A 22,874-nucleotide genomic window follows, 5' to 3' on the forward strand; every position below is an offset into this window, starting at 1 on the left:
AGTGACCACCCAGAGTAAGCTTTAGGTTTCTAACATTTAGGTTTTGGCACCAACTTTTCATACTACTTACACAATTGGACTTTGGAATCAATATAGATTAAGAAGTTGTAGTTTGGGACGCTGGGTGGCTCAGTGGGTTAAGCATCTGCCTTCAGGTCAGGTCATGATCTCAGGGTCCTGGGATGGAGCCCCACATTGTACTCCCTGCTCCTCACACTCCTCTCCATTTCTATTGTTATCCCTGTCTTTCCTTCTTAAATAAATAAAATCTTAAAAAAAAAAAAAAGTGCTTTGTACCTAAACCAAAAAAAAATTTAGAGTATGACACATATGTTTCTTAGAAAGCAAGATTAAATGCAATATTTTTGTTTTTTTTTTTAAATTAAGAGGGGCTATATTAACTAAATGGTAAGTAATATTTAAATAAGGGGCTTCTTTATATTCCTTAACTTCAGAAAATCTGATTCTATATAGAATACATGTCCCAAAAGATCAAAGGGTTTATTTACTTAAATGAAGAACATATAAATACATTTGCAAGCCCTAGGCAAAGCTTACATTTAACCAGAAAAGCAAGCTATATTTTATGGCCCATGATAACTATTTATTCCCAGAATATTCCTGTCGGAGCAAAGACAATTCTTGCTAGTTCTTTTCTTCCTGCTCTCAATAAATGCATGGATTTTTCCTACCCACATTCATAATACTGTGAAAGACAATTTAATCAATGCCTCATTTTGCATTAGCTCTGGGTTATGTCACAAACACTTTGAAAACTCCTCTGAAAGAAATACGTTGGATCTTTCAGACGATAGCAAGTCCCTTAAAAACAAAAGGAAAAAGTGAACAGACATCAAGTTTTGTAAGGCAGAAAAGTACACCCCATTTACCTTCACATAATCACATTAATTCATAAAAACAAGGTTTCAGTCAAAAAATTTATTCTTTTCCTTAACTGGGTTAAATGATAATACAAATATTATGAGGCTGCCTTAAGTTTCTCATGTGTTATACTTAAAATGTCCCAAACTCTACAGAAAACCACACATGACCTACTCTCTTTCATAATTCACAATATAGAACCTCAGCTTTCATGGTACATGTTTCGAAGTGACTCTTCTCTATGACCATTACTAATACAGATTTAAAAAGACTAGCTCCAGTTGGAGATAATTGCAACAGTAATACTAGCCAGGCTCTAGGTAAAAAATAAACAACCAGAAGGAAGAGGGAAAAAAAAAAAAACCCAAAAACCAAAAAACAGAACAGAAGACTGGAGAGAGAGAAGGAATGTCTATTTATATCGTTTCCAACTGGCAGCAACCAGAGCCAGAATGCCGGCCATGCTGAGTCCTTAGCAAGGGCACGCTACCCTGGCTAGGGCTCATGAAATGATAATACTTAAGGATAACAATTTTACATGAAGTACCAAAGTTTTAAGTAGGAAAAGAAAGAGAGAGAGAGAGAGAGAGAGAGAAAGAGAGAGAGAGAGAAAGAGAGAGAGGAAGGAAGGAAGGAAGGAAGGAAAAAGAAAGAAAGGCTGCAAAACAGGAACTTCAAGCCTTTTGTGACAACCAGAGCCTGCAGCCTCCAGAGCCCGGAGAGTGAGACCAGGATATGGAGACAAGACAGAGCCCCACAGCTTTGCTCAAAGACTGTAGATCAGGTTTCTCACCCCAGCACTCCCGCCACAAGGCACAACTTGGAAGTTGGTAAAGGGGTGGGGGGGGGGAGGCATCATTTAAAAAGATGTTACAGAGGATGTAAACATTATCCTGAACTTATGGCAACCACCAGAGAAGCCCTGTGAGGGCCAGGCTCCCAGGGGTGCTGTCACTGTCATTCAGAACAGGGAGAAAGATATATCCAACCTGAGGAAAAACCAGAGCATTCCTTTCAAGTGCAGCCCTGGGAAGACTCACAGGACAGCACATCTGCCACCTTATCCATACTCAGGCCTGGCTCCAGCCCAGGCAGGCGGCATCTGCTCGTGGGACAGAAGCAGAAGCCATGTCAGCAACACTGGGACTTGCTCTCTGCGGTCAAGGTGTCCTGATCCAGTTGAACTCTGTCCCTGTCGTTTTCTTCATTAACAAAGCTTTGGTGGTTTGCAAGAATATTCTCCACGAGGAACCGGGCTGCTTCATCGATGTTTATGTTATCCTATAATGCAGAAATGAGGACCAGGATGAATTCCAAGGATTCATGCTTAGAAGAAAGCACGAAGAGTAGTAATGTAGTAATGGTACGAGCGCAGTTTGTCAGAGGGACATCAGAATACACAGGCTGCCAACTTCGCCCTCACTCCAGGGCATACACACCCTCAGAGTTTAATGCCATTCAGTAACCTGGATATAGAACTTTCCTCTTTTCACAAAGGATTCCCCTTCCTGATGTTCCTGTTTCAAACTTTTTGTCCCTGAGGTTCAGTGAACTAATGGTTGAAAAGGAATTGTCATCCCTGCTGAGTTGCCACTCCCATAAATGAAAGCACGAGGACAAAAAAGTTCCTGCCTTTAAACATTTAAGATCAAGCATTCAGGATACATTAGGAAGAGGAACGTCAATGGGCTCACACATTAAAATATGATAAATGCATCATGTCATTTCCCCTCTCTGAGTACAGGTTATTACTTCTAGTTGTCATGTGTAAATTAATTTCCTTAGTTTCTGAAACAATGTTGTAGGTGTGATGTCCATTAAAAAATACCCTAAGGAGTCACTAGCTATCACAACATTTGTGTGACAGATTTAGCTGTCATTAAATACACGACTAACACATAGCAAAATCTGGGCTTTATTTTTTTTTAATATTTAACTTTTCATTTCTAAATAATTTTGGATTGACAAAAACATTGCAAAAATAGCAAAAATCCCTACATACCTTTCACTCATATTCCTAAAGTATTAACATCTTGGATAACCAGATTTCCAGATAAAATCAGGAAATTCGATAACAGTGTCAGAACTGATTATGAACCTTATTCAAATGTCCCCATTGTCTCAGCGTCCTATGTGTGATCCAGGTGACCAGCTGTATTTCATGCTCATGTCTTCTTGGTCTCCTTTAACCTGGGACAGTTCTTCAGTCACCTTGCCTTTTATGACCTTGACACTCTTGGAGCATACTGGCCCAAGAATATCCCTCAATTTGGGCTCGTTTGATGTTTCCATATCATTAAACTCAAGTTATACATTTTTGACAGGAGTAAGTGATGTGTCTCTCTCAGCATCCGAGAGGCACAATTGCTTCAAGTCATGTCTGTCAGTTTTCTCCTCTGAATAGTCACTATTTCTCATTTGTACTTAGTAAGCTCAAATATGGAAACACCCTATTTTTCATCAGAGTTTTTCCCATTAACTTCAACATCAATTTATTCTTTCCTAAAACAGCTATTTCCATGGTGATTAAAGGTGACTGACTGTATCCATCATTCCTTTTTTAATTATTAGTTGGAATTCTACTGTTAGGAAGAATTTTTCATTGGTTTACTCTTATCATGGATTATTCCTTTATTCCTTTATTCTATGGATTAGATCCACTGCAATAGTCATTTACTTTGCTGCTCCAACTGTCTTGGATTTTTGGAGCTCCTATTAAGTAGGGTCTTGTTTCTTTTTGACCAGTCTCCATCATTTTGTGTTTCCTTAGTTTCCAGCACCACAAAATATCTCTGTCGTATCTTTACTTTCCTTGTCCCACCAATCCTGGAAGCAATAATTTCTCCATGAAACCCCTGTTCTTTTTATAGGAGAACAGTATTTAAAAAACAAGTTCTGGGGGCGCCTGGGAGGCTCAGTTGGTTAACTGTCTCTTATTTTGGCTCAAGGTCATAAACTCAGGGTGGTGAGATTGAGCCCCACGTCCGGTTCTGTGCTCAGTGGGGAGTCTGCTGGAGAGTCTCTCCCTCTGCCCCTTCCCCAGCGCATGCTATCTAAAATAAATAAAGTCTTGTAAAAAATAAAGAACAAATTCTGGGGACTAGGAAGCTCATTGGATCTGTGGTATCATTGCTCCTAAGCAAGGAGAACTAGTAAATACACATACGCCTCCACAGATACATAGACATCAATTTCTACATTTATCTGTTTATACATGTGTGTATATAGACATGTATGTATACACATATATACACGTGTCTATAAACACAAACACAGAAACATATATATTTCTACATGCATATAAATCATTAAATTCATATCGATCTCCCCAATTTCAGTCTAAGAACATTAGGTTTATTCTAGCGGTCTCCCTTATCTGTTGTACCTTCTCAGACAGTGAGAAACCTACACTCGGACTATTCATTCAGGTATCTGTTCCAGCACTTTCTTTTTTAACCTCCACTACCAAGATAAGTATTAACTTTAATTAAAGTATTGATCTTGGAATGTCCAAATGTCATTTAGCCCCCAGCATTCCCATTATCTCAAAAAATTATAATGTTCTCTAGCTGCATTTAGTAGCAATTGATAAGGAACTGAAATTCCCATATTGTAATTAGTAACACATTTTCGTATAGGAAATCCATTATTTGCCATAAAGGTGAAAGATGAAGTTCATGAATTCAAGATTGTCTTTTGGCTGTGTTCCCATTAAAATTCAGATCACTGCAATTCAAGCAGAAATCAGCTGTCAAGTCAGCTGCCGGCCGGCTCTGAAATACAGGCATTAGTGACACTAGGGCAGTACTTTAAGTCTTAACTACAATTTTAACCTAAATTTCATATTACTATTATCCTCTTGGAAATCCCTTGTTTACTACTAAGGACATTCTGCAAAAGGTGTTGCTAATGTATTTGTAGGAAAGCACAGAACAGACCTGAAACACCTATTAATAAATGTTTTCCTTCTCCACTCCACAGGTAACTGTGTCTATAAATGTAACAACACTGATGACTTACAGTCCCAAGCTACACGCCATATAACACTATTGTTTCTGGGGACGAATTTGGATTTATTACCTGAATAATTAATTCAAATAAAACTTGGAGAAGAAATTTTATCTGTAATACATGCATCTCTTCCTATAAATCCCATGTTCTAATAAACATTGCACATACCATTGATTATTGCCTAACAAAGCTGGGAAGTCAAGCAAATCACCTGACAGACCTGCCAAAGACAAGAGACCAAACGTGTAGCTTCCAGGACATGTGCCTCCGTGAAAAGAGCCTCCCCTTCTGCCATTTCTTCCTTCCTGTCTGTGTAAGGGCTCACGCAGCAACTTTCTTCTGACACCACTTTTTATGCATTAAACTAAAACTAAAGATTCTAGAATGTATTTATTTAAACAAATAGCCTTTAGCTTAAGAGTAGAAACTTCTGGTTCTAGCAGACACTAGTTTTTTGGATGACAACATCACTCAGTTCTCTCCAGAACAGCTTTTCTGTGCAGGCTCTCATAGCTTTACTTTCCTTATTCTGGTCATCGGTGGCATCAAATGATCTTCTGCTTTTGGGGTGGGTTTCTGGTAAAACTAAAAGTGACTTAGTGGTAAGTAGGTAATCTGACCAGTAGGTAAATCTGGTCACATTTGTCAACTGAGAGGAAAAGGCTTTTTAAAAAATATATACATACAAGAAATCCACAGAGGGCATCCCAAATGCTGAGACTGTGTTAAGATATACAGTCTTATGGTTTTGACTTTGTCATTACAGAATTTCTCCAACATTTCATCATTCTGACATCAGTCCAATAATTATTGACCTCTAATGTGAAATTTCCAATGCATGTAAACAAACTCCCTCCCCACTTAATATTTTGTGCTTGCGATTTTCACTTTTACTTTCTTGTATATCTAGGCTGGCAAGATTTTTAACAAGCTTAGTATTTTTGTTTTTCTTCATAAAACACTGTATCCCATAACAGATGAAAGAAAAAATTCCCCCTCTACTCCTCACGCCGCATGCCACAAATGCTGATACTTACCTCTTGTTCAGATTCTTTCACATTTCTTTCAAACTTCTATACACAATCTAAAACTCTTCAAACACCAACTGAATACATCTCTGACATTTTCAGAGTCCATTTTTGTTAGTACTGCACATGACCTACACATTGACCAGTGTCATCTATGTCCCTAGATTTTGTAAGCCTTCAGTAAAAATAAAAAATGCTTGTGCTTGACAAGACACTTTATCCTCCCCATGAACTCCAGTTGCAGAAGTGCTTTATTTAAAGGCTCAAACTCAGAGAACATCATTGTTCTTCACTCTAAATAATAGCTAATTTTTATTTTGATGGAAAACCTTCTATTCTATTCTATTCTAGTCTATTCACTTCGACATCAGCCAATTTTGAAAGCATTCCTGCTGCCCGCTCAAAGAAGCTATAACAAATCCATGCTATACTTTGCTTTTTTCTAGGCTCCCAAAAACTGCACACATAAACTCATCTAAATATTTTATAGTTACAGCTCAGATTTACGAATGAAGAGCAGAGCAGATACAAACACAAAGCAGACCTCACCTTTGCAGAAGTTTCAAACCATCCAGTAAAACCATGTTCTTTGCAGAATTGGTCCATCTGGGGAGGATTCTGGCCACCATCCTTTTTTTGGTCACATTTATTAGCTAAGAGGACAGCAGGAATAGGGCTGCCATTTGGAAGGTGGACTTTACTATCCAGATCACTTTTCCATTTTAAGACGGCCTCAAACGTGGAACCTCTTGATATATCAAAGACTACAAAAGCACCAACAGCTTCTTTGTAGTATACCCGGGTCATGTTGCCAAATCGCTCCTGCCCTAAAAATAAATATAATAAGAGGTTAAGAGCTCATCATTCAGCAGAGTCTATATTTAGATATAACTCCTCTGACCCTAAGAATAGTGCTATAAACACATGTCTCCCATTACAAAGCAAAGAAAATTGGTGGGATAAAGGATGTACAGAAGCACGTGGCTGATCATGGGGTCTGAGTACACAGCCAACTAGCTTAATGCTCTGCGCGTGTCTGACACATGCTCCATAACCATCCAGATAGATGACAGTGCTTAAAGCTACAGAGCCATCCTTCCCCTGATCCCCTTGCTGCCCTCCCTCTCGTCTAAGAGAAGAGGTACGAGAGGAAAAAAGACAGCTGGTAGTGGAGGGGGAGAAGAGACGAGAATAGAAGAAAATGAAGCTTGCAGGAAGAAGATAAGCATGGTGGGCAAAATGTAGTCAAAAGACTAGGACTGGCTATGAGATAAAGGAGCTTATCCTTCCTCCCCATCTCTAGCCCGCACCCACTTTTGCCTCTGCAAGCAAGATTGCTCTCCTCTAAGAAAGCAGAAACATGCAAACCTACCAAAAAAAAAAAAAAAAATGGCCCATGTGGCCGTGTGACTAAAAGAAGGAACAACTGTAGAGTTCTTCAACTATCATACTTTTAAAAAAAATTTAACATGTTAAATACTTTGGGGAACATTCTACTGCTTCATGTATCTCCTTTCTGTCTGGTATCGCTCTTTGACACAGGAGGGACCCTAATCTTCAGCTGACAGAAGAAAAACCATGCTGAGAGCTGCCTGGGCAGGATGATAGTGGCCCTGACGACATACTGTGGGACCAGAACCCAGGTCTCCTGGCTGCCACGCGCCCACGTTAATATGATGCCGGGCATTCTGAACTATCCTGCAGTCGCCTTGACTTCTAAGATGTTCACTTTTCATTCTGTCAAGTTACAGACTACAGTGCTCAGGAAAAATGGCAATCAGTGCAAATCTAAGATGGGTAACTGACCAATGATAAAAACAAAAACTGACAGGACCCTTTCCTTTTAAAACACATGATGAAAAACACACTTTATCTACATGTTATTGATAGTAACAAACGCAAAGCTACCCACCAAAAAAAAAATTCCTTCTTCTCCAAATTTTACTATAGCATCATATAATTTTAGATATCGCTTAGTGAGATAATGGAAGAAGAAAACAAAAGGCAAATGTAAATGGATATGCTTTAAGTTCATCTTGGGGGTGCCTTGGTGGCTCAGTCATTAAGCGTCTACTTTCCACTAAGGTCATGATCCCAGGGTCCTGAGATGGAGCCTGGTGTTGGGCTCTCTGCTCAGCAGGAAGCTGCTTCTCCCTCTCCCACGTCCCCTGCTTGTGTTCCCTCTCTCACTGTGTCTCTCTCTGTCAAATAAATAAATAAAATCTTTTAAAAAATAAAAAGTTGATTTGGTTTGTGACAACCCATCATATGGGCTTATCTGAAGCCATCCAATGATGGCCCAGATGTCTGAACTTCAAGGTAACAAATGGCCACATATGAAACCCCACTATCATGTTCATGTTTTATTGGTAAGTTAAATCTGACCAGCCAATTGTATAACTTATTTGATCACAATGCTGACATTTATACAAAGTTAACATTGTACCACTTTCCTTAAACATACACGATAATCACACATGGCAAATTCACAGAGGATGTACCAACTGGTCAAAGTCAGTATCACTATTCTTCAGAAAGACTAGGTAGATTGCATTAAAGTTGTTCCAACTTCAATTTTAACTAGAGGGTACATACTACTGACTTTTATTTTTATAAATCTTAATTACTAAGTATAAAATGACTATGGCAACAAGAAAGTCCAGATTATAAGATTATTTCACAGTTATAAGAAAGTACTCTTTTGGAATATTCCTTCAATTTAGAAAAGAGGGTAGGGTGCCAAACTAGTAAAAGTATAGAAATCTAGAAGTTATGAAGAACAATTAAGCTTAATGACTGCTATTTTGTTTCCTGAATCATTTCTAAATCCCTAAAAATACTACTTTCAACCAATCATACTAAATCATATTCAAATTTGTCCTCATATAAACTTCTTGGTAAAACATAAGAAAATCAGAAACATGTATGACAAGAATTTTTGAGGTGGACCCTGTGGCTTAGAAACCTCAAGTTATTTTCCCTAGGTTCCGAGGTTAAGACTCAAAACTCTCGGATGGTCTCAGACTGCTCTGTAACAACCACAGCATAGGGCAGCTCAAAATAGTGTCAATTACACTATTGAGCAAATGAAAAGGAAAGGTATAACCTGGGAGAAAAAAGATACAAATTCTGTATCTAGTAAAGGACTTATACCAAGAATATATAAAGAACTCTCAAAACTCCAAAGTAAGAAGATAAAAAAAATCTAATTAATAAAGTAAGCAAAAGACTGGAATAGACACTTTATCAAAGAACGTATACAATGACAACTAAGTAGAGGTAAAGATGCCCAGCATCATTAATTATTAGAGAAATGCAAATTTAAATCACAATGAGCTGTGGCTTCATGCCCACAAGAATGGCTAAAATAAAAAGTCTGATTATACCCAGTACTGGCGAAGATGTGGAGCAATCAGTTCTCATGCACTGCTGGTAGGAATAAGAATTTAAAATAGTACATCCACTTTGGTAAACAATTTGATAGTTTTTAAAAATTTAGACATGGGGGGGCACCTGGGTGGCTCAGTGGGTTAAGCCTCTGCCTTTGGCTCAGGTCATGATCTCAGGGTCCTGGGATCGAGCCTCACATTGGGCTCTCTGCTTAGTGGGGAGCCTGCTTTCCCTTCTTTCTCTGGTGCCTCTCTACCTACTTGTGATCTCTCTCTCTCTGTCAAATAAATAAATAAAATATTAAAAAAATTTTTTTTAAATAAATTTAAAAAAAATAAAAATTTAGACATGAATCTACCATACAACCAACACATTCTACTCCTAGGTATCTGCCCAAACAAAATGAAAGCCCATGTCTACACAAAGTCATCTTCATGAATGCTCATCAGTGTTTTATTTTTACAGCCAAAATAGTAATGAATAAAGTATGGTATATCCATACTGAATATAACAATTGAAAGGAAAGGAACAGACTATGGATATAAGTAAGTGGGGATTGAATGTAAATAATCCAGCATCGAAAGGCCAAGCCATACACAGCATACTTTCCAACAAAACAGTGCAGTATACTTCTAATTTTACTGAGTTCATCATTTCCTTTTTAAAAAATTCTAAAGTAATCCATTACCACTTCAGAGATGTTCCTGAACTGGTCAAAACAAGTAAAACACACACACACACACACGCACACACACATTTCTAAAATGTATTAAGTATAATTACAGAATAGAGAAAGATACAATGAACTTATTTAAGATAATAACCTTAACATAAAATTAAGAGCTGTTGTAAAAAACAAAAACAAAAACAAAACAACCAACAACAACAACAAAAAAACCCTAACAAGGTAAAACCTAGATTTAACTACGTTGGTTTCAAAGGTTGGACTGCATAGATATGTCATGTTCTTCCAACTGTTAAACTGAAAAATAAAGAAAACTTTGCTACTAGAGTAACAGTTGCATCCCATAAAAACTTTGTTATTATTACTCTCTGGGTAATTTTATATATTCCCTTATTATTGCCTAAAAGAAAGAACTATAGTGGAAAACAAAAATACTGTTCACAAATATTCCATTCTCTTCCACTTCTGGATGCATGAAGGATCACATTCTCCTGGCCCCACTAAATTAGGAGCAGCTATGAACTAGTCTTGGACGATGAAATGTAAACAGAAGTGTCATTTCTAAGCAGAATCACTTGGGTGACAGTGTCCTTGTCCTGCTGCAGCAGGCTGGAACCCTAATTTTGAAAAGACACTATCAAGAGATAGTAGAGCCTCTGTTAGCCTGAGTCCAGGTAGCTCCAATGCAAAACTGCCCTCACATCCCTCCCTCTGCCACACCCCAACCTCCACCCTCACTATGAACATATAGGAAGAGTGAGGGATGATTATTTTAAACCACTCCCTGTCCCTCTGCCCGCCCCACTCACTCATGCACACATGCTCTCTGATAAGTAAATTATCTTTAAAATACAGAGAGAGAGAGAGAGAGAGAGAGAATGATGCATTCTACTACTTCCCTTTCACAATGCGTTGGGAGTTAGCCCTAAGTTTAAAAAAGGGCTAAAGACAAAACTAATGGAAAAGACTTTCACATTCACATTAGAACTGCACAGGAATTCTGTAGGTTCAGAATTTTTTTTTTTTCTTATTTTTAGACAAAAAATACAAAGAGTACTCTCTGGGAAGTAGTCAATCAACCATTCTAAGTTCAGTCCAAAAGAACTTTATTATTCTTGGATTCTACTTTACACAAACATGCAAATAAAATGCAGGGAATTCCTACCATGCTGAATGCTCCTGGGTTATGTTCCCCTACAGGAGAAGACGGGGTAGAGAAGTCTGCAGTTATTAAATACAAAGTCAGATCCATGGGTTTGGTTCACATGAGTGTGAAACACATGAATGCTAGTGAGTGTGTGTGTAGAGTTAAAGCTTATGGCAAGATAAAAATCCAGCAGGACCTGGGAGATCTTCCTCTAAACAGCGAGTAGCTCAGACAGTGGGGAGATGCTAAGCAACACCATCTCTTTAACCAGTGCCATAGTCATTTCTGACTGGAGGAGGAACCACTTCCATGCCTTCCTGACCATCACTTAGATGGACAACACTGTAACTGAAAGGTGACATCCCATATCATCTAGTCCAACCTCTCTTGTTCTATAGATGAGAAAATAAAATCCCAGGGAGGGGAAACTACTCCAATTCCCAAATTATTTGTTATCTAATGTGCTGTCCAATTTGTTAGCCAAAGACTTTCTGGAGTACACGTTGCTCCTTATGTCCCATGTTTTCAAACAGACCCAAGGCAGTCCCATGGGCTGAGGGTGACTCTCCTCAAGGACAGCACAGCCCTAATGCACAAGGTAAACCCTTTCTCTAAGTCTCCTAGGGCTTTACCATAGCAGCTATGGGCCATGCTCCGGCGCTGAGTGCTTTAGTTACCCCAGTACTAGGAGCAGCCTTTTTATCCATACTGCTGTGGGCAGACTGCCAAAAAACTCCAATGACTCTGAGGTGTTTTATCTTTTAAAAAGGTCTGTTACCCTCCTTTTCTAGAAGAGGGAATCTTTATTATAACTAGACACCCTGGCAATGAGAATGAAGAAAAAGCACAGTGCTCGTCATCTAGGCTCAAAGATATTTAAAGATGTGCAACTTATCTACCCAAAGTGGATGAAGCTTAAGGAATATATGGTGGCAAAAAGATGAAAATGCTTATATAATATTTGGGAATATCCAACACTAATGAGTTGAAAAGGAGCTGAGGTAACATATTTCCAGAAATACATAATTGAATTAAGGAAAAGAAAACCACAAAACAATTTGCCTTCTTTCTTCATTCATAAATTTTCAAAAGAAAAGTATTTCCTCTCAGTGTTTGAAAAGGACCACATCAGAAATAGAGGTGAGAGATGTTTTCTTTTGTGATTTTAATCACTCCCTTTGTTTAGTTTTTTAAACTTCATCTGGGGGGGGGGCGCCTGGGTGGCTCAGTGGGTTAAAGCCTCTGCCTTCAGCTCAGGTGATGATCCCAGGGTCCTGGGATCGAGCCCTACATCAGGCTCTCTGCTGAACAGGGAGCCTGCTTCCTCCTCTCTCTCTGCCTACTTGTGATCTGTCTGTCAAATAAATAAATAAAATCTTAAAAAAAAAAATAAAGTTCATCTCAATATTTTATGTTCATGACCTCATTTGATAAATAACCTAAATATTTCCTTGCATTATTTGAAATTCAAAATACAAATTTCACCAGGAAACACAGATCCATGTAATGAGACAACTGGAGTTTAGTATTCCAAGTAGAAATGCTCCCCATTTCCCACCCACTGAGATTCACTGAGCTACATATTCTTATTCAAGGTGAGTCAGTAGAAAAGTATAGTTTCTAATCAGTAGAACTAAGCTCTTTAAATTTAAATTCCTTTAAAAAATCCTTAAATCTCATTGTGCATTTTAGAGATGAGGCACTTATAACAAACTTGTGTTAGAAGGCCCACAGATCAAGACCCAGTCAAATTTCATTTAAATCCAGTCATCAGAGGCACCTGGGTGGCTCTAGTCGGTTAAACATCTGCCTTTGGTTCAGGTCATGATCAGGTCCTGGGATTGAGCCCCATGTCTGGCTCCCTGCTTGGCAGAAAGCCTGCTTCTCCCTTTTCCTCTGCTGCTCCCCCTGCCTGCGTGAGTTCTCTCTCTCTCCCTCTCCCTCTTTCTGTGTCAAATAAATAATAAAATCTTTAAATAAATAAATAAGTAAAGTAGCCTCCCCGGTTACTATTTAAAAAAAAAAAAATCTGCATTTTAAGCACCTCAGGTGAATCTGATGGAGGAATTTCCCTGTAATCATACTAAAACACACACACACACACACACACCATATATATATATATATATATAGCTTAACTTCAAGAAGTAATCAGAAATCACTGCAGAAGATGCTTAAGGAAAATATCTGGACAGAAGTGAGTGGAAAGAATGGGGAAAAAGAGAATGTCAGGCCATCTGCCAGTTAGAGATCCTCAAACTAAATCCCTACTGTCTATTTTTATGTGGCTCATCTTTCTCAAAAGGACAATGAAGAAATTACATGTGTCTAGCCTCCTTGTTTACAAAATGCACTTTTGAAAATATAATTGAGTGGAATTCTAAAGCACTTTCATCTTGATCTTTTACCTCACCCTGCAGAATTCCACCATCCCCCTCCATTTATATGTCTGCACTGTTCTCCCCCCAGAAGATCTCTGCAACCACAACACAACCCAAACTTGTCCACTAAGCCCACTTGCTACTACTTAAGTGTTGATTAAGTGTGAAATCATCACCAGTTTAAGGATATGCTATCCTCGGGCTACACATCTTTCATCTCTCAATCTTTTCTAACAAATGCCTAGAAATACGTATCAATCATGTTTTTTAATTTTCTATATTTTATAATGCGTTGACATCTTGGGGCCTTGGGACCAGGGGAGGGACCGCCCCTTCCAGCTAGCTAGTTCTGACAGACAATGAAGGACTTGCTGAAAGCACATCTTTGATAAACAAACCAATCCAGAGTCCTCAACACCCATCTGCCTCCTTTTTCAGGCTCCTGCAGACTAGGACACTATCCTCCTGCCCTAAACCACCCATGGCCAGGTACTAAAACAATCAGGGACCACCTCTATAGTCCAACTCCACTCAAATATACCAAACTAACCAATTCTAAACTTGCTCAGTTGCCTTGGCCATTTCTTCCTGCAAAAACTACAATAAAGTCTCTAACCCACATTCTTCCCTTGCTCCTTCTGCCTCTGGACCAACCCTGGTGCTTCCCCACGTGGTCTGCGGCATAGGGCAGTGTGCTTCCTTCTCCTGGAACTATGAATAACAAACCATCTTTTCAATAGTGATGATCTTCTGATGTGGCCTTACCACACCTGATAAAAACAAAATCCTGGGTATGCTTTAATAAGAATAAGAATAAGAATCACTGAAATTTCCTCATCAGAAGTTTAAGAAAGTTAGAAGGTCAAGAAAACATATACATAATGGATAAAATTTCTCCTAGAATACATTGGAAAGTAACACCGCCTCTCTAGGAAAATGCATGGCTGACAGGTTTGATCAGTGAGATCACAGAGTAGACTATGCAAACATCTATAATTATCACCTTGATAAATACGTGCGCTCTACACATATTTATCAATAAAAAGGCTTTGTTATCTTCAGAAAGTCCACACTGTGGAAACGGTCTTTCAAAATGCCCCCCCAAAATGATGGAGCCGATCAAAAAGTATACACACTGGACATTCTGTGTTAAGAAGAGTATAACTGGAAATTCTGGACTGATAACATAAAGAGATGGAATTATTAGAATGAGTATATGAGAAGAGTCATATGAGCTACTGTAAGAATGACCAGAACATTTGCAAATTTCAACAAGAGTCTGTTAGACTGTTGGACAACAATCTTCAGACTGTTTTGACACCAGTGAACCAAAAATCTGCTACACTATTAAAAGCTAGTTTTCATATTTCATATTTCAGAGTCATGAGATGTATCTCTGTACAGTGCCACTGATTATCTGTGTTTTCTTGGTCAACTTAATACACTTCTCTGTATTTAGACTATGGGATCTATAAAAGCCTCCAACACCTTCAATTCAAACAACATAATGATTAGGAAAACAGGGAAAGAAGGTCAAGTTTTAGTGGTTTTTATCAATGTCTCCCTCTCTCTCTATCGCTAACCTGGGCACTTTTCAGCCTATGTGGGAAACTAAGGCAACTGAGAATGGTAACATAATAATTTAAAAAAAAAAAAAAAAGGAAAGAAAGGCAGTAAGCGTATCATTTTCAGGAGAATTTCCACGTGCAGTAATAGAAATATGCTGTTATGCTAAGCCTGCCTGGGAAACTGTGGGTTCAAAGTTCAGACTGGGGCACCCAAAGATGTCTCCAGAGTCATGAATTGAGGAAGATTTAAAAATGTAAAATGAGACAGTAGACTACACTTGTAATTCAGCACAGCAGTTGAGTCTGTGTAAGGCTCAGGATGGCAAAAGTCAGATATATGATTTTTTAAAAAAATTCCTTTAAATGAGTTAAGTAATTGGAAAGTCATTGTAATAGTCAGTGTTTAAGACAGAGACTACAAATAACTATAGACTAATTCCTCAGAGCACTGCTTCTTCATATTTAGAAGAAACCTGAACATTAGTAATTCTTGACTAATAGATACTTTGAAGGTCAAGAAAGCATCTGAGATACTATTCCAAATTCTTGTTCATGAGGGTTAAAGGAGAGTTATGAAAGCAGATAAGAGGAGGCCACGAGGGACAGGGACTGTCAATGTGGAAGATGGATCCGTGTTCTAATTTAGGATGGGAATCAAAAAAATAAAAAGTGAATCTAAGTATGGTTTATAGAACTTATAATGTCTTCCAACCACACACTTTATGCTCTAGGTAAATAACATTTACAGGAACTTCTGAGTAAAATGTTCCTGATCTGTTCTTGAGCCCGAAGGAGGGTTATCCATTCAGATTTTTATAGAGAAATACTGATTGTAAAAAGTGAAATGTGGCAAAAAAAAATAATAATAATAAAAAAATGCCACTTTGGCATAAGGATCATTTTGAACGAAAGGCACTTGAAAAAGATCAGGTGTAAGAAGAGTGCTCTAATCTCCCCCTTTTTCTCCCTGAAAGTAGATGAGAATATTCCCATGTGAGAAATATCCTTTCTTTTCTAGGAGGAAAGAAATATTCTTATCACGGGGGATGGGAGTCAAAGCTGAGAGAAGTCTCTACAAACAGACCTTATAAAATAACTCCTATTTTCCCTTAGCTTGCCCATATTAATTATTTTTCCACAATTTCCTCTCTTTGTTCAACCTGGTATAAAACCATTTAGGTTTTGCCACTTCATTGGGTGTTTACTTTCCTATGAGGGCTCCTGTGTCACAGAAAACTTACATGAAACAAATTTCTGCTGCTAATTTTTCTAGCATCAATTTGATTTTCAGGCCTTGCTGAAAACTTTAAAAAGGCACAGATAAAATTATGTCTTCCCTGCAAAAGTAAATTACTTCAGCAAATACAGGAAGACTACACTGTATTAGATCCAAATGGACACACCAGTTTCTTTCTTTTTAAAGATTTAGTCTAGACCAGCCATTCAACCTACCTGGAAAGTCCTATAGCTGCTAATAAAGTTATCATAAGTTGTAATCAAATACCATTTCATACGCACTATATATGAAAGTGCAGATCAGATCCCACTCTAGGAAATACCCTAGTGTGCTGTGACATGGCAAAATGCACCAAAAAGTTTGAAATCACTGGTAAATATGGGGTCCCGTCAGGAATATCATGAGGATAATTAAAATGGTAGTAGCTCCACCATTTAATACATTGCTGACCTATGAAAAATGGGTTAATTTATGTAACAACAACAAAAGGAAGCTCAGAGACATCTCTTGCTACATCTTAAATTTTAGTAGTATTTATTAAACTTCCTAAAATTTTTTTGACGACTTCAGTAACTTAGTGTATTTCAGTTAATGTGTTAAGAGCAATCTCAAAACACATATGAAGGAAGAGACAGTGGCCTAACACAAAAATTGGATTGCATCTGGATTTTAAAGCTACACTCATTTCTCGCAATAAGAAAGCATTCCGAAGGCCTGCACCCAAGAGACACTGTGGTTCCTGATTTGAAGAGTTGAGCTGAAACTGCTTGGCCACCTTTATGGGAAATGTCTGGACAACTCCCACCTGCCAAATACCTGCCAAAGTTTCCAAGTATAGAGAGACTCAATGTAATCCTTTGCCAGCTTTCTCATCTCTAAAGCCGCGACGAAAAAACTAGTAATAGCACCACACCTTAAGTTAGTCGTATCAACTGGCCAGTTCTACCTACTGTTTTGCAATCAAGGAGTATTTCTATCCTTTGAGAATTCAATATGATTCATTGTTGTTGAGCCCTGGGGAACATTCTGGAGTGGCCTTCAATTTGCCTTCATTATATCATTACGACTTAATTCAAATGGTATCAGCTAGGATTCACTAACAGGTCAAATATTCAAAGCAAAGTACTTAACGATGTAGCTCCCTAAACCTCAAGTGAAAGCCAAATTATTTTTGTGGCAGCTTCCTTATATATTAAGACCCCATCTCTGAAAATCTTATTTGTAAGGTGAGCCTAGTAATTTCTAATTACCTCATTAGTTTACTTCAAATCTTGTTAACATCTGGTGCATACCTGCTGAATGGTATCTCGCATCTAGGAATCCTTTTTGAAGATCCTAAAATCTTGTTTTCCTTCCTAGCAAAGCTCAACCTTTGGACTTAGGCAAAAGTGCAAGCACTTTTCATCTATTTCAGTATGTACCAGAGTCTGACAAGACTGACTATGTTCCCTTCCTGGCTGTATAGCTCTGTTCAAGGTGGACAAAAAAAGGGAAGAGGTGATACCCAGGGAGAAAATTACTCATGATTTTGCTTTCCCAAGTCTTTAAATATATGCATTTTTGCATGAAGCTTAAAAACACAAATATGCCAATAAAATCTTTTATTTACCTGCAGTGAGGCCCAGTGATAATTTAATAGCTAAACATGATACTGTTTTACAAGAAGCATAAAGCAAAGTCAATAACGCTCCTAGATGCGGGTTTAAAATCATCTTCATGGAAATCTACAGCTACACTGAAGATTCCTGGAGAATGACTATCACATGGCAAGGCAACCTTTAGAATTTACGACCTTGTCAAAAAGCAATACTAGTATTCATAAGTGTTCTGTGAAACACAGGAAGTATTTCGAAAGAAGCCTCTGGCTTCAAAAGATGACTTTTCAAACGAACTTTTGGTTTTCTGTAACCAAAAGAAAAAAAAAAAAGCTGAGCTCAGAGCGGATCATCCCCCTTTCTCTGAGGAACTGACATACATAAATTTATTTATTTATTTAAATTTATTCTCATATGTGAGGCAGAGAACTCTGTTCTTAAATTAGTGCGTATATGGGTTATAATTCTTCAGTACTTTCTCATATGGGATAAACTGTTGATGAAAAGAGCACTACCTAGCAGACAGACCTACGCCGTACCCCACTCCCACCCCGCTACCGGACAGGTGACCAAAACGTCTACGGTTGATGCATCTGTAGGATGAAGGATGGTCTCTCCAGCTCTGAACATTCTCCCATAAAAATTCTTTACTGCACACTGAGCTTCCTACCAGCAATGACTGAACAGGGTCACTTTTGGTATCATTTCCATATTTAAGCTTTCCAAAGTTAACATCTTCTTAAATGCCCACCCCCCACCCACCCCACAGGACAGAGTTCAAGTTTTCATAAATTAAAGCAAGGAGAGTAAGTATCCTCTCCAAGAGGGATATTGTGCTCCTAAATGACAACCGAAAGCAACTGACAGAGAAACAATATACTGGGGTGTAGGGTTGAGAGGGGGCCAGGAGTGGGGAGAGAAGTTGGTTTAGGGAGGGAGGAAGGATACAAGAGCTGCCTCCCCAAATCTTCACAGGCATGACCTAGTGGAGCACCCTGTCTCAAGAATAGAGTTTCACGGGACGCCTGGGTGGCTCAGTTGGTTAAGCAGCTGCCTTCGGCTCAGGTCATGATCCCAGCGTTTTGGGATCGAGTCCCACATCGGGCTCCTTGCTCGGCAGGGAGCCTGCTTCTCCTTCTGCCTCTGCCTGCCTCTCTGTCTGCCTGTGCTCGCTCTCTCTCCCTCTCTCTCTGATAAATAAATAAATAAAATCTTTAAAAAAAATAAAATAAAAATAAAAGAATGGAGTTTCACTCACAAAGAAGGGTCTCGGATCCAAGGTCGTGATGAAAAGCATTCTAAAAAGGAATCTAGTTGCTAGTGTTGGTTGTGTCACTAAGTAGTGACAGTAAGTCCTGACTTTGGGTGAACCATTCAACTTCCGTTCTCCTCTCTGAGATGTTAAAGCCAGTTGAGAGGAGCCCACGCCTCCCCCTAACTCCTCTTGATGTATTATAAGCTTGTCAACCTTCAGAGTTCAACTTCTGGAAAAGCCCCCATGGCTTGTCCCACCTCCGGTCAGGTGAGAGAGAACTGGAGTGGAGGCCTCCTCTCTGAGACCTCTTAAAAACGAGATGCTTTCTACAGACTTAGTAGAGGCATCTCACTAGGGTTAGTTATGTATGCATTTATCTATCTTATCCTGCTTTTAAATCCCTCAACTACTACTACTGCCCGTTCCATGGTCCAGTAGTTCACCCGGCCACAGCCCTTTCCTTGTCCCTGACGGCGTTAGTCTCTTCCACACCTCCGGGGCGGGCCAGTGCAGGCTGAGGACAGAGAAAGAGGGCAGGAGGCTGAGCGGAGCCCAGTGGCCGCCGGCTCCCGACGGAGGCCGCCGCCCGACGCTTACCCGCGATGTCCCAGAGCTGCAGGCGCACCAGCGTCCGGTTGTCCCAGTTGAGGACCTTGAGGGCGAAGTCCACCCCAATGGTGGCCCGGTAGTGCTGGGAGAAGAGCTGATGGACGTAGCGCTTGATAATGCTGGTCTTGCCCACGCCGAGCTCGCCGATGACCAGCACTTTGAAGAGGTGCTCGCGGGTCTCGGGCGCGGCCGCCCCCGCCGCCCCCTGGCCCGGGTCCCCGGGTCCCCCGCCCGCCATCAGCGCCCTCGGCCCCGCTCGAGCCGGCCGGCCGCCCCCCGCCAGCTCGGGCTCCGCGCCGGGGCCCCCGCCCTGCCGCGTCGTCCCCGCGCGCGCCCTCGGAGCCCCCGCCGGCCGTCGCAACGTCCTCGAGGCCGGCCGCCCTGCGCCCGGGCCGCCGCCCGACGGGTCACAGGACCCGGAACAGCCCGCCGCGGCAGCCGCGCGGGGCGGGGAGAGGCCGGGGGGGCTGGCCTGCGGGGGAGGACCCGGCGAGGAGGCCGCTTCCCGCCGCCGCCGCCTGCGCTCCGGGCGGGCCGGCTGGAGTCCGGCACTTCCTCCGCCGGGCCGTCCCCTCCTCGTCGGGCGACGCGGAGCCCGGCCGCCCCCTGCTGGCCCCGGGGAGCGGGCCCGGAGCCGCGGGGACCCCGGCCGCGCCAGGTGGGCCTGAAAAAGTGCCGAGGCCGAGCGCGGAAGGGCGGGCTGGGTGGTCCCGGCGCGCGGCGCTGGCCTGGGGGGCAACCTCCGTCCTGCTTCTGCCCAGAGAGGGTTTAACCCCTGGAGCTGTTGCCTCTGATTTCTTTCTCGCGGCCCACTTTTGAGGAGAAAGGGGATGGCAGATTGACCCTGAACTTGACAAAGGACTGATAGCGCTTCAGTATTAAGGGAAGGACTAGGTCTGAGGAAAAAGACGTAGAATCGTTAGAACAATCTTCTCGAAGTCTTCCACCTAGTAGAGGCTCTGAGATAAATCCCAGGAACTGACTGAAAAGTAGTAGGTAGTTTTGAGGGGTTTAATTTTAAAGAACAAAGATAGGAAGCCTCGCCTCGCTTGCGGTGTTTTTAACACCGAGGATAGCCTCCCCCATAATTAGGAACACCTGGAGCTGATAGACTCTGCTAGCGTCCTTAAATCAACTAAGAGGCTGTTATCTGCTCTTAGTTATCTGCTATCATCTGACAATCTTTGAAAAATGTTTTTCAGAGGTGGAGGCGTTTTAAAATTTAGACGTCAAGGTGGGAGTAAAACCTTTACTAAAATAGCTATTGAAAAAGCATGGATATGTCTTTAAACAAGTTTTATGGCCTACCAGCATATGGCTTTTATGTTCGCCCATCTAGAGAGTCCTTTCAATATGTCTCCAGCTTGGGGAGAGAGGAAATCCTCTATTTATTGCCGTAAGTGTAGCATATTGTCCCATAGATACATATTACCATGGATTTTTCCAGGTTCCTCCTTTTCCGGCTCTCCTAGGTTTCCACTGACATTAGAAATAGAATCGTGGTGCTAAAAATCATAGGCAACAAATGGTTTAAAGTTAAAAATGGTCACAACTAAAAGGATAATGGCTTGAATCTAGTGCTTCTCAAACTTGAGTGTTTAAACATCACCAGGCGTACCCCCAGAGGGGTTCTGATCCCCCAGAACTGGGGGTGAGGGAGGGAAATGGAGCCAGATAAGTTGCATAAGGGACAAGTTCCCAGTTGATGCTGATGCCTCAGGTCTAGGGGCACAGTGATTTACATCAGTGCTTGCTTCTCAAACTTAAAAGTTCATATGAACCGTCTAGGATCTTAGGAAAGCAGGTTCTGACTGAGTATATGCAGGGTGGGCCCTGAGATTCAGGATTTGAAATAAGTTCCCAGGTGATGCAAATGGTGTTAGTGGACCATACTTCGGTTAGGAAGGGTTTAGATTAAAATTTAGGAGTTCCCATATTTGCTCTGTATTTGGCTCACCCGAAGTTATGGACTGAAGGTAATCCCCAAAACTCGAGTGTTGAAATCCTAACTACCAATATGATGGTATTGGGACGTGGGCCAGAAGTGATCGGGACATGAAGGTAGAGCTCTCATGAATGAGATGAGTGCCTTTGTAAAAGAGTCTCCTGAAAGCTCTCTCCCCTCCACCCTGTGAGGACACAGCAAGAAAACAGAAGTCTGTAAACCAGGAAGTGGGTCTCAACAGAAACCGAATCTGCTGACACTTTGAACTTGGACTTCTTGGATTCCAGAACTGTGAGAAATAAATGTCTGTTGTTTAAGCTACTCAGTCTAGGGTAATTTGTTATAGTAATTATTACAGTAATTTGTTATATCAGCCCAAACTAAGACCTCTGGGGAGGCAGCTATCTACCTTACTCAGGCGTTCCGTTTTAATCTTCCTGAAGGAAAGCCCAAGAAGGTATATTTAAAAACAAACAAACAAACAAAGGCAAAAAGGTGAGCATGACCCACACTTGACATACAGAACCACTGACTTAAATAATGCCACGTAATGTAAGTAAGCGCTGTGTAATGTCTGCTTATGCAGCCCCAGTTGGAAAAGGCTGGGAGTTGGGTCCGGTGAATGCACAAGTCTTCAAAATCATGGGCTATTGTTTCGGTGGGGAAGCGAGTGTTTATCTGTATATAAAATGAAGAGAAAATAATACAAATAATCTGAGACATGTGACTGACTAACTGACGCTGCTTTAACATTTCCATTTGCCACATATAGGAATGGCCTGCTCAGAAAACCCCCTTGTGATGCTCCCCAGCATATTCATCACCTTGCATCCTTGCTGTGCTCTCTACCTGGAATAGGTCTCAGAGCATTACCTTTGTTTTGTTTGTTTTGTTTTGTTTTAAAGATTTTATTTATTTGACAGACAGAGATCACAAGTAGGCAGAGAGGCTGGCAGAGAGAGAGAGGGAAGCAGGCTCCCTGCGGAGCAGAGAGTCCAACGCAGAGAGTCCAACGCGGAGCTCAATCCCAGGACCCTGAGACCATGACCCGAGCTGAAGGCAGAGGCTTTAACCTACGGAGCCACCCAGGCGCCCCAGACCATTACCTTTGAATTAAATGTAATTCCTATAAAAATCCCAA

General features: G+C 40.7%; 1 protein-coding gene across 1 annotated transcript; it reads right to left on the minus strand.

Moving 5' to 3' along the window:
* Positions 1-924: 924 nt before the first annotated feature.
* On the minus strand, positions 925-20,026 carry RAB32 (RAB32, member RAS oncogene family). Its single transcript, XM_044247122.1, has 3 exons — positions 19,777-20,026; positions 6,471-6,748; positions 925-2,163 (listed from the first exon to the last, which is right to left on the minus strand). Exons 1-3 carry the CDS (start codon positions 20,024-20,026, stop codon positions 2,014-2,016), a joined length of 678 nt encoding a protein of 225 aa, XP_044103057.1. The 3' UTR covers positions 925-2,013.
* Between the last annotated feature and the right edge of the window lie 2,848 nt (positions 20,027-22,874).

Source organism: Neovison vison, chromosome 1 (assembly GCF_020171115.1).
Source record: "Neovison vison isolate M4711 chromosome 1, ASM_NN_V1, whole genome shotgun sequence".
Classification (NCBI taxonomy): domain Eukaryota; kingdom Metazoa; phylum Chordata; class Mammalia; order Carnivora; family Mustelidae; genus Neogale; species Neogale vison.

Coding starts and splice junctions, on each gene's coding strand:
- RAB32 (XM_044247122.1), bottom strand. CDS start 20,026: ATGGCGGGCGGGGGACCCGGGGACCCGGGCCAGGGGGCGGCGGGGGCG. Junction 6,749..19,776: donor GCAGCTCTGGGACATCGCGG/GTAAGCGTCGGG, acceptor ATTTATTTTTAG/GGCAGGAGCGATTTGGCAAC. Junction 2,164..6,470: donor GGTTTGAAACTTCTGCAAAG/GTGAGGTCTGCT, acceptor TCTGCATTATAG/GATAACATAAACATCGATGA.